We start from the raw sequence: 12,537 nt of genomic DNA, 5'->3' as shown, positions 1-12,537 counted from the left end.
ACTTATATGAGATTGATTTCATTCTATAGATATTTTGAATACAGGTTAGTCTCAGCTTAAATTTTGAATTAAATTATAATTGAATATATTTTATGTTGGTACTCAAAGATATAATTTTTCATTTATATTTTCAATTATTGATTTATAATTATCATTTTTAGATTTTGTAGATCTAGTTTTGTCTTAATGATAATTATTTTTAGATATTATTTTTTAAGAATTAAAATTAATTTTGATATATTTTATTTTATTTTGCTTCAAAATACTTATATTCAAAATTCAAATGTAGGAGAAATCTAGGGTGATTTAGTAGTTTAATAGATTTAAATTTTTTTAATACATATTCATAGGGATTTGGTAGGTGTGTTTTTGTAATTCTTAAATTTTAAATAATATCAAAATTAGTCTATTAATTTTCACAATAAAAAATTCATTTTTTCTAAAAGCTCATTTTATTTTGGCCATTTATCTGATTGTTTCAACATTATATACATTACATAAGTTTGTTTGCGATGGTTGGCTTGGCCAGGGCAATTATGGGCTGATTGCTTCCGTTATCATATTTTTCATTATATTGCTTTTACCTTTGATCTGAATTTCCCACACAACATTATTTATTATCATTTTCATAAAATTATCCATATAAAAATAGTTAAAATTGAATAATTATCTAATCAAAATGATATTTTAATTAAACTTTTAAGGAACCTAATGAAGAAAATAAATTGGATTATTATTAATTTCTTAAAGAAAACCATGCATTTTCTCCAAACAATAAAATCAAACCATTAGTATCCCATTAACCTAGAACGAAATTTATTTAATTAATAAAACATAGAACTAAAACAACCCCATCATTCTCTCCCCATAAAAGCAGATCAACAAAATTCACATTCCACCCCTATAGCTTTATTTTCTTTTATTTAGACCCAGAGTCAGCTAATTTATTACAATACTTGCCCCTAAAAAATTTAAAGAAACCAAAGCCTCAAACAATTATGGTTTAAGTGTAGAAAATAGAAATTGAGAGGAAAGAGAAAAAAAAAAGCTATAAAAAGAAATATGAAACAACGAAGCATATTAATTAGGTCTATTGGATTATTAATGAATAAATTTAATTATTTAAAGAGTCTAATGTTTGGGAAGTAGGAGTGTGAAATTTTGACCTTTCGCTTTCTGGATCTAGGGTTTCATGAGTCCTTCTCGCCAAAAAATACCAGCCCTAGGATTATCTTTACCACCACCACCGAGATAAAATAAGAGATTGATTTTCCAAACCACAGATCGAGTTGATTGAAGTTTTTTTTTTCTTTTCTTTTTCTCTTTTTGATTCATCATCAATCAGGATCTTAAATTTTTTCCGATCATGGAAAAAAGAAGAACCCGAATCTTGTTTTGTTCTGTTGTTTCTTGACGGATCGATGTTTTAAATTTGGAAAAAAAGGAAAAAAAAAAAAAGAAAACTGGATCACATCTAAAGCATTGGACGATCATGATGTTTTTAAAATTTTCTTATTGTCTGGAAAGGAAATCATTGAAACCCATGGGATTGATTATATAGAAACTTGATGAAATTTCTGGAGGCAAAATATTGAGGAAGGAGAATGGAGGGAAGAATGTATAAATCGGTGGTTTACCATGGGGATGAGCTACTGGGAGAGGTAGAGATTTACCCAGAAGAAAAGAATGGCTACAAGAACATCGAAGTGAAGGAAATCCGAATAAGTCACTTCTCGCAACCGAGTGAGAGGTGCCCACCACTTGCAGTGCTTCATACCATTGCAGCCTCTGGAATTTGCTTCAAAATGGAGTCAAAGACCTCGCAGTCACAGGACACGCCGCTCAATCTTTTGCATTCCTCGTGTATCATGGAGAATAAGGTATAAAAACACAACCTCGAATATAAGAAAGGAGACCAAAAGACAAAAGTAAGAACAAAGTAAGACACGCACAGAGATTAAAACCAACGAGTAAAACGAAATCTTAATACTAAAGCGAACTTTGTTCATCTTACAAGGATTATAATAGAAACATTCCAATCATATTGAGAAAATTTTGTCACCTTAATTGAGAATGGTGCTTTCACATTTTGTTCATTTTCAACTTACTAGTCTTTCTAAATGGCTTGTTTAAACGAATTGAAGAAAATGGGATTTGTAAGATGGGCAAAGCTAACGCCTAGACTGTAGGTTTATAGGAAGTTCAGTTCTTTGCTTCTTTCTTCCTGTTTTCTTGCGCTATGTCTGGCCGGTGATATTATTTTGAAGATTCTGCTGCTGGTAGTATCAATATGGTGTTAAACTTGGAATTTGGTTCTGCAAGCAAATTTAAAACTATTATTTCAATAAGCTGAAAATTGGTGTAGATGTTAGAGCATGAGAGAACTTGATTGTCCCCTGGAGTCGATTTTTCAAATTTCTAATCTTATGGTTCTGTTATTCTGTCTAGTTGGAAATGTTCCTGCTTTCTTTAATGCATACCATTTTAGTTTTCGTCAATGGGATGACATATTCTTCCTCAGTCTGTTGTTCTTGATATGGATGTGTTGCAAAATCTGATGATTTGGATTCGTTTCAAACAGACTGCTATAATGATGTTTGGAGTGGAGGAGCTACATTTGGTAGCCATGTATTCGAGAGATTATGAAAAACAGTATCCGTGTTTCTGGGGCTTCAATGTTGCAATGGGACTCTACAATTCTTGTCTTGACATGCTGAATCTTAGATGTCTTGGCATTGTATTTGATCTTGATGAGACACTTGTGGTTGCAAATACAATGCGCTCGTTTGAGGATAGAATTGAAGCCCTGCAGCGGAAAATAAGCAGTGAGGTAGACCCACAGCGTGCTAATGGCATGCTGGCAGAGGTTAAGCGATATCAAGACGACAAGATAATTCTGAAACAGTATGCTGAAAATGACCAGGTTATAGAGAATGGAAAAGTGATTAAAAGTCAATCAGAGGTTGTTCAAGCATTGTCTGACAACCATCAACCTGTTGTTCGACCACTCATACGGTTGCATGAAAAAAATATCATTCTAACTCGTATCAACCCCCAGGTAACTAGTTTTTTAATGCAGGTTATCTATTTGTTTCCAAGGATTGTGCAGGGACTACCAAACTATACACTTCACTTGTTTTTCACGTCGATTGTTCACATGCACATTCATATTGCTCTTTTTTCTAGTATCCTTGTGTTGGATATTTTTTTTCTACGTTTTCATGTGTCTCCTAATTTGTCTGTGGATCATTGACAGTAATGATTGAAAGTAATTCAAAACTGATGTTGGTTGCCTGAGACAAGATTGGTTCATTTAAGTGGTGCATGAGTTCTTTATATGATATTTCATTTAGAATAATATGTCAATGAAAGTTTTAAGCTATTTTGTGAAATCATGGAATGAAAGTTATATTGACTCAACTACTGGTGTAATTCCATAGATTCGTGATACAAGTGTTCTCGTGAGGTTGAGACCTGCATGGGAAGATCTTCGGAGCTACTTGACTGCAAGAGGCCGCAAGCGTTTTGAGGTCTATGTGTGTACAATGGCTGAAAGGGATTATGCTTTGGAGATGTGGAGGCTCCTTGATCCGGATTCAAATTTGATAAATCCCAAAGAATTGTTAGATCGCATTGTTTGTGTCAAGTCTGGTTAGTAAGTTTAAGCCAATTCCAAAGAAGAAAAATATCCCTTCCCAAACCAGTAGAACATTTTGCCGAGGGACTTATAGAGCATGGCAGTTTGTTGATGAGGGAGATAATTCTGAAACTGCTTAAAGTCATGCTTTATAGTTTTTCTCCCATTTTAAAGATTCTCAAGTTATTTTTTTTTTATAATATTCTTTTGGTCCATGTCATTAGGTTCTAGGAAGTCATTGTTCAATGTCTTCCAAGATGGGTTTTGCCACCCAAAAATGGCTCTGGTAATTGATGATCGTTTGAAAGTGTGGGATGAAAAGGATCAACCTCGAGTACATGTTGTCCCTGCATTTGCTCCTTACTATGCCCCTAACGCTGAAGTATATTCTTATTTGCATTTTGACATTTCAGTTTGAAAGATTTCTTTAAAAATCAGGGAACGCTGGTTTATCTCATGTTTCCTTTTTTTTTTAGGGAAATAATGCCATCCCTGTTCTATGCGTAGCAAGGAATGTTGCCTGCAATGTTAGAGGTGGTTTTTTCAAGTAAGATTCAGAAGATTGCTAAAGTTCAAATGGACATGAATTCTACCATGCTTATTCTTAATATTTGCAAATTAAGGTTCTAGCTCTGGAAGATGGCCATGCATGTCATCAGTTTTCTTTTGTTAATTGCGGCATTCCTCTGATTTCAGGGAATTTGATGAGGTCCTACTGCAACAAATTTCTGATATTTCATATGAAGATGGTGTCAACGATATTCCCTCTCCTCCTGATGTGAGCAACTATCTTGTCTCAGAGGTCAGTCGGGATTCCTTCTCAAATTCTTTTTCCCCTAAATAATCAAATTTAGTTTGATAATGAGGTCATGTTGTAATCAAATTTAGTTTTATTTCTTTTGTTTCTTGACTTGATAAATGCTTCATTCTTTTCCCTTATATGTTTTTCAGGATGAATACTCTGTTTCTAATGGAAACAAAGATATGCCAACTTTTGATGGTATACCAGACGTGGAAGTCGACAGAAGAATGAAGGTACTGACTAAGAACGGTCATTGATCGAGGTCATAAGTAAACTGCCATTAGCATATACCAGAGTACTAATTAGGTCATAAGTAAACTGCCATTAGCATATACGTAATAATATATTGCATAACATTATTTTAGGAGGAAATGAATTCATTCTTAAATTTTCAAGTTACCGTTATACATTTGCATCCAACAATCGTTACTTGTGGAGTGGAAATAATTCTGCAACTTTATTCAATAAAAATGATGCTGAATAGATGTCCGAGAATTACAAATAACTTAAAGAGTGAGCAAAACATAAAGAAATTAGTAAACTCTCTGCATCAATTAGTCATTGTGCCTGCATATTACTTCAATTTAAGATCTCTGTCTATCGCGCACACGCAGTTGTACATACACATGAAAAAGGATTCATCTTCCTTCCATCTTCCCCAGGATGCATTTTTGGGTTCTTCAACTATCATCAGTGCAGATCCACGAGTGTCTTCTCTTCAATATACAATGCCTTCTGCTTCTGGTGCTGTTCCACTTCCGCCAAAGCAGGCATCGATGCCATATTTTCCAAACATGCAACTTCCCCATGTTAACTCAGTGGCTCATGTGGCCCCATCTGAACCAACTTTACAAAGTTCTCCTGCTAGAGAGGAGGGCGAGGTACCAGAATCAGAATTAGATCCTGATACAAGGCGTAGACTCCTTATATTGCAACATGGGCAAGATACAAGAGAGCGTTTATCAAGTGAACCCGCATTTCCAGCGAGGCCCCCTCCATTACAGCAGGTTGCTGGTCCACGTGCTCAATCACGTGGAAGTTGGTCTCCAATGGAAGAAGAAATGAGCCCGAGGCAACTAAGTCGGACTGCACGCAAAGAGTTCCCTGTAGATGCAGAACCAATGCCGATGCGGGAGAAGCATAGGTCTAATCATCCTTCATTTTTCCCCAAGGTTGACAATTCAATTCTACCTGATAGATTTCCTCATGAAAACCAGAGATTGTCAAAAGAGGTAATTAAACTATGTTTTGGCTTGTTTTCTATCCATGAAGTTTTCCCTCTATTGACTCCCCTTTGTTTCAAGGAGAAAAGCTACTGTATTTCAGTGTTTTTTCTAATCATGCATGCAGGCTTTTTATAGAGATGATCGTGTGAGAGTAAATCGAAGGCCATCTAGCTATCCTGCTTTCTCAGGTGAACCATGTTTAACACACTTGTTTGTCCATTTTCTGATTTTTATGGCTTCAAAATTTTCTAGTTTTTATTTCTCTCTTCCTGATTTTCCTTTTCATATTAAATGCTCGGTTCATTATTAGTTTGCCTGTCTGTTACTACTTGGGGCCCTCTCTTTCATTTTCTCTTTGATTTACATTCAAACAAGAATAAAACCCTTCTGTACTCTGAATGAACCATGCGTTTTACCCTAGGGTGAATTTTCTCTTTGATAATCATTATTTTGGTTTTTCTAACTTGCATTTTGTTAATAATTATCATATTGGTTATTATTATATTTCAATGAGCTCATGCTAGATTCTATGTTGCTATTTTAAAGGTGAGGAGATTCCAATGAATCAATCATCTTCAAGAAGTCGGGATAATGACATTGAATCTGGACGCTCCATCTGGAGTGAAACTCCTGTTGGAGCTCTACAGGAAATTGCAATGAAGTTTGGCACCAAGGTAATCTGAGACAACTTTTATCATCATAGATGTTGTAAATTATGCATTTGTTACACCCTTCTCCAGCCAGTCCTTTGAGACTTGAAAAAACTTGTAGGTGGAATTTAAGCCGGGGTTAGTTCCCAGCACAGATCTACAGTTTTCTGTTGAGGTAATTATGATTTTCACCTTCATGTTCTTTATGGTTCTTAAATTTCTTATCAGAATGTAGATTTTTTTTTTCCCCTAGGAGGAATATATTTTGGATAGTTCAATGCCTAGTTATCGACATGACTGGAATAAGAGTTTTCTGCTTTTATTTTTCATTTTTTTTAATAAGAAACAATATAGTATTAAAGACACAGAAGAAAAACAACCCAAGGGCTGGGGAAGAGGAATCCCCCACCGACCAGAGCTAAACCAGTGCTTTTCATTTTGTTTTTTTTTTCCCTTTTTTTTTTGTGAAGAAATAATTTCATTGATGATATGGGATTACAAAAGTGCAAGGTCTCCATTAGAGAGATCTACAAAAGAATTCTCTAATTAGAGAGGAGAGAAGAAAAGATACAGTAATGAAAAGGAGGAGAACATTTACTCCATATCACAATCAAACTAACTATTGAGTTAAAAAGCTAAAAGAGAGCCTTCCGATTGTTAATGATCATGAAAAGGTTCCACTACTAGGCAGTGAACCCAACATTGAGTTTTCTGATTTTCCCTTGGTAATGTTGTGTATTTCAGACGTTGCCTTATTTAGAAGCAACTGGATTGCTCGAGAATAATGTTTGCAAAAGTTGTTACTCCATGAGTGAGAACTAAAGGATTCTACAGTAACGCAGTTGGTGGAGTTTGTGAACCTTTCTGTGCTTAGATGGAAGGAAAACGAGAAATTAGTTTCCAAAAATTAGTGTGTTACTGCATAAAAGTCTAAGACTTCATGGCAAGGAGAACTTAGTGGTAAAAGTGTGAAAATATATTGAGGACCAGAGAAGAATAGGCTAGGAAAGAGAAATAGATCAAGGAGAAGATTAGCCATATCTGGAAAGACTAGTTGAGGAAGTGGAAAGATGCGGAAATTCTAGGATTTATTAATAACCCAAGTCTCATTACTGGATGACCTTTGCTTGTTCAATAGGGGGCTTATATACCACCAAAATAAACGTCTCAAGGTTAAGTAAATTCCACCAAAATACAGGATGCTAATCCTGATAAATTTTTGGCTGAATTTTAGAAAAGTACCATCGAATTTTGCTCTTTGTTTTTGAAAAAGACCCCAATTCTTTTAAAAGTTATGATATTACCATTGAACTTTAGAATTTCGGATGGAAATTGAGACTTGGAACAATATGGCATGTGATGATCCCAATTTCTATCACCCTACCTGTCACACCCCCTCCCGAGCTTACCTCTTTTGTCCTGAGGTGTGAGGACGGCAGATACCACCTTTTGTGATACCTACTACCCACTTGAACCTGTTTTGCTTACTAATCTCAAAGTCAGGTAAATACAACAAAAACTCTTTCGCTTAACTTATTTGATTACAAACCAGTATAATATTTATACAACTCTAGATCTAACTTAGAAACTTTAACTCCTAAGCTGCAAAATTCACCACAACAAACTTAAGTCCTAAAGTGTGGTTGTAGTGTGGCAAACCTTGACCTCAGCAGTACCCTGGAATTCTTCTCTTTCGTTACTTGGGAAGAACATAAAAGAAAAGAATGAGCTAAAAGCCCAGTTAGTGGTAACACAAACTATATGGTTTCTTTCAACCCTTAAGAGCAAATGACTCTATAACAACATATCAACACAACGAGGTTACTATTCAAACTTCAGGCTTGAACGTATTTGTTTCTTACTATCCCTACAAACATGGTAGACAATTAAACATATCTCCTTATGTCTCTTTCTACGTGCACATAGATCCACCTCTTGTGGGCTCAGAAATTAGACTCGTTGGTCCTCTGACCATCCCGCACGAAGTTCTTCTCACAGACTTAGGATCTAGGCCCTACAACCCTCTGACCATCCCATGAGATTCCGCCACAAGCTCAGGAACTAGGCCCTTATGGCCTGCTGACCATCCCGTGCGATTCCATCACAGGCTCACAAACTAGGCCCTGTGACCCTCTGACCATCCACTGCGGTGTATTCTTTATCACCATACAAGCTACGCATATACATGTATAGAACTTCACAGCAAACGTTTGAAGAAATACCACTCACCGTTCGTCAGTGAGAATTCCTCTCTTTCCAAGCCTTCTGACTTCCTGGTTCCTTCTTGGATGCCGAGCTTGTAATGACCCAAATTTAACTTAGAATCTCATGTTTAGGGCTAGAATAACATTAGAATACCTTCTTGGCCCTAAACTTAGCTTACCAACTTCAGCAGACGTAAAACTAGGCCTTGGAACAACCTAGGATGGCCGTAAGGTGGCCTTCCTTAGCACTAGTTAGACGCATGGTTGCTCTCCCTAGGTCAGTTTGGACGCATGACAGCTCAACCTGGACCCCGAGACTGCTCTTTCCAATGCCTAAACATCATGTTGGATGCATGGTGGACCACTCCAAGGCATGGCCTACCCTTAGAACCCTAATTCTCTCCAACACTCCTCCTTTTTGAGTCTTCTTTGGGAGAACTTTGAATTGTGAGGTGAAATGAGGCTCTTTAGGGGTATTAATAGGCAATCTCAGGCCATCCTTGTCATCTCCTCCAAGAGCCCAACGCATGACACCTACACTTCCATTTGTCACCACCATGCAAGGTCCAACACAAGGCTTCTTGGCACCTCCTACTTGCATGCAAGACTTAGGTGTCCACTCCATGCATAGTCCAACGCATGGCTTCTTCTGAGGTGTCAATCCGACACTTCGCATGCTCCACATTGCACCTTGGACGTCCATCTCCAGCTTTGAGACACAGTCAAATTCATGCTATGCTACCACTTAACTTCCTAAGGTGTCCACCTTGGAATTAGCCACCTCATCCTTTGAAATTTGGTCCAACTAGTGCATGCATAACCTAATTCCACATCCATCATGCGTCCAATTGTGCCCATTCCTCAGGGTATGCATCTAACTATCCATTTTCTATCTTCTATGCATCCAACATGCCTCTACTAGGGTGTGTGTCCAACGAGCCATCCAACACTTAGCCAAATTCTTACCTCGAACACACCATGTGTTCAACTCAACCCTAATTGTCTAGGTTGGTTCAAGCATGTGTCCAAGGTAGTCCCTTCTTTCCCTAATATGCGTTCAACATAGTGCTTTTAGGGTTCTACTCAACTATGCTACGAGTTGAATTTCTTATTTCCAACACATAGTCAAAACTTCACTCTCCTTGCTAGATCATGCATTCAACCTTTCCTCCCCAAGTTTTGCATGCTTAATTTCACCACTTAGAGGTTCTCCCAAGTCTCCCAACTCCTTCCAAAGCATAGACTAAACACTTAGTCACAATTCCACTTCTCTAGTGGCTATGCGTTCAACCCTTACTTCCAACATTTAGCCAAAATTTTCACTTCCAAGGTTCCAACGCATGGTTCCTCTTTTTCCTAAGTGTTTAAGCACATTTGTCCCTTCTAAATGCTCTACTATATTTCCAACATTCCTTTCCAATACTTAGCTAAATTTTGCTCCTTTTAGGCCAACTCATGCCCTTAAGTTTTTCTAAGCTCAAAACATAGTTTGAACACTTAGCCAAAATTCTGACTTCAACCTACTATGCTTCCAACTCTTGAATCCCAACCTTGACCAAACTTTTCTTCTCTTCTCTTCTTGTCCAATGCATACTCCACTCCTAAGTCAACCACATACTCCCAACACTTACAAATTTTTCTAAGTACCAATGTTTTCTCCAAAGCATAAATTTTACCCTCCAAATTTCCATCATACGTTCCAACTAAGTATTCTTAACTCCAACGATTATTTAGTGATCTTTAAACCTAAGTGGAGGGAAAAGAAATTGAGGGCTTACACTATCCCATTCCAAATCGCGATTTCAACCTGAAATTTTAAAGGATTTCTACTCCAAAAGTATTTTTGAAATGGTAAAGTAATTTTGTCACTTTTGAAAAAATAGGAGTATTTGCTGAACAAATGTCAAAGTTGAGCCGTATTTTTTTATAATTTAACCTAAATCTTTAAGTTTCCATGTATTTTTTTCCCAGGTTATTTATATCACATTCTTCTATTTTTAAGACCTGCATGTCTCCACTTGTTCTGATTATAGAGCATGCAACCCTGCTCCTTGCTTTTGTAGGCTTGGTTTGTGGGAGAGAAAATTGGCGAAGGGATTGGTAATACAAGAAGGGATGCTCAGCGACATGCTGCCGAAGGTTCCATAAAGAATTTGGCTAGTATGGAGTCTATCTTTCTTCCCTTACTATTACGTGTTTACAACATTTATGTTTTGCTGCTATATATTGTTTACGCTATACCTTATTTTGTTGTCTGCAGCAATCTAGAATATAGATATTGTTTCTTCAAGACATTCTGCAGTCGTTTGGAATATTAATACTATTGTTATTGTCTAGAATACTCTGTTTATAATGATTTTAAAACAACATTTATGTTTTGCTATATATTGTTTACGCTATACCTTATTTTGCTGTCTGCAGCAATCTAGAATATAGATATTGTTTGTTCAAGATATTCTGCAGTCGTTTGGAATATTACTACTATTGTCTAGAATACTCTGTTTATAATGATTTTAAAACAAGATAACTTGTTGCATCATTTCCTAAATTATGAACTATTTGGCTCAATCTAGACAACTTAGCTTTTATCTTAGATTAACCGGGTAAAATTCATTGTTATTTTATTTCCTTGGAAGGGTTTTTTTTTCATAGCGTTGGTCTGCTGTATTTGGGCATGTGGTATGAGTTTAGAAATGCAAGCTTGATCTTAGAACTAAAATGCCAAGTATGAAATGGCTGGTTATGCTGCAATAGCTATTTGCTTAAATAAGCAAACATTTTCTATTTGGAGGCTATTTTAAGGAGCATGTAAATTAAATTGAGCTCCTAAGTTGAATCTGGCTGACATATAAAATATGTTTCGCAGACATTTACGTATCGCGTTGTAAGGCTGACTCTACATCTGCAAATGATATGAACAAGTTTCCTAGCGATAATGGACCGGGAAAACGAATGAAACTGGACTTCCACGGGCATCTTCCAAAAACTAAATAAATATCCATAAATGCTTCTGCTCCATGAATGACCTCCATATTTGTTGACCCTCATGTAAAAGCATGTTTCAGGATATTTGAGGTTAAAAGGCCATCAAGACTCAGCATGTTGGGCTAATGGTACATACTTGGCCTTTGCTAGTCTCGATCAAGACGAGGCAAATTGCAAGATCATCAGCCTTGTGCCTTCATTCAATTTCTTCTGATATCAGCAACACAAACTCTTTTACCTTGACGACGTTGAGATTTCGAGATGAGCCACGAATATCTGCCTGCTTTAGTTGAAATTTTCCTCCCATTAAAGCTGAAGCCCTTGCTCTTAAAAGGTGGCAGAAGGCTGTTGTTCATGCTCAATGCTCTCCTTTGGCAACTTGTTCACTCCAACATGTTTGGGATTGGCCGATCAGAATTTTATTTTATTTTCTTTATATTTTTTGTGTTAATATTTATTTGATTGAGCTCAGGTCGAAAATTTACTGGTATTCAGGAATGTTTTCTTGATCTGCAGACTCATTATTCACATTATAACAAACTAACCCTTTATTTCCACATCTAAATTAACAGTTAGGCTCCCCAACCCCTACCCCCACCCCATTGATGATGTTCCAAGCTCAAGAACAATGTAGTTGGTGGTAGAGTTGTATATTGAGTTCTTTTAATACCATTTCTGACTGGTTTTTATTACAATATCTATAGATGGAACCCAAAATCTTCAATATTCCATTTTAAGGGTTTTTTTTTTCTTTTTTCTCTTTAAACAATATTTGGGATAGAAAATCGGACAATTAACTTTGGATTTTAGTATTGTTTTAGTTTAGTATTTTAAGATTGTTTTTAACATAACTTTAGTATTGTTTTAGTTTGTATCAGACGTATAAATGATTATTAGAATTGTTCTTTGTTGACAAATTTGTTAAATCGTAATAATTTTTATAGGTATGTTTGGAATGTCCTTTTTAAGTGTTTTTAAGCATTAGAAAATTGATTTTAAATGGATCCTCAAACTTTATAAAACAATTGATATT

General features: G+C 36.1%; 1 protein-coding gene across 2 annotated transcripts; it reads left to right on the top strand.

Moving 5' to 3' along the window:
• Positions 1 to 1,157: 1,157 nt before the first annotated feature.
• Positions 1,158 to 12,201, top strand: LOC120073158 (RNA polymerase II C-terminal domain phosphatase-like 1). Of its 2 annotated transcripts, none has more exons than XM_039025813.1 (13): positions 1,158 to 1,880; positions 2,582 to 3,058; positions 3,441 to 3,651; positions 3,862 to 4,019; positions 4,114 to 4,184; positions 4,334 to 4,439; positions 4,589 to 4,672; positions 5,054 to 5,671; positions 5,790 to 5,853; positions 6,212 to 6,339; positions 6,437 to 6,490; positions 10,583 to 10,679; positions 11,386 to 12,201. In XM_039025813.1, exons 1-13 carry the CDS (start codon positions 1,605 to 1,607, stop codon positions 11,511 to 11,513), a joined length of 2,472 nt encoding a protein of 823 aa, XP_038881741.1. In that variant the 5' UTR covers positions 1,158 to 1,604; the 3' UTR covers positions 11,514 to 12,201. The 2 variants fall into 2 exon arrangements, with proteins under 2 accessions (XP_038881741.1, XP_038881742.1); XM_039025814.1 differs by having other exon boundaries at positions 1,160 to 1,880; positions 5,102 to 5,671.
• Positions 12,202 to 12,537: the final 336 nt, after the last annotated feature.

Source organism: Benincasa hispida, chromosome 3 (assembly GCF_009727055.1).
Source record: "Benincasa hispida cultivar B227 chromosome 3, ASM972705v1, whole genome shotgun sequence".
NCBI classification, from domain to species: Eukaryota; Viridiplantae; Streptophyta; class Magnoliopsida; order Cucurbitales; family Cucurbitaceae; genus Benincasa; species Benincasa hispida.
The sequence above is the reverse complement of the archived record's forward strand: the minus strand, read 5'-3'. Positions and strand labels throughout refer to the sequence as shown.

What these genes read in the sequence shown, in the direction of transcription:
- LOC120073158 (XM_039025813.1), top strand. Translation starts at nt 1,605, where the DNA reads ATGGAGGGAAGAATGTATAAATCGGTGGTTTACCATGGGGATGAGCTA. An exon ending in CATTGTTTGTGTCAAGTCTG is followed by an intron (nt 3,652 to 3,861) that starts GTTAGTAAGTTT and finishes CCATGTCATTAG; the next exon opens with GTTCTAGGAAGTCATTGTTC. An exon ending in CAATGAAGTTTGGCACCAAG is followed by an intron (nt 6,340 to 6,436) that starts GTAATCTGAGAC and finishes AAAAACTTGTAG; the next exon opens with GTGGAATTTAAGCCGGGGTT.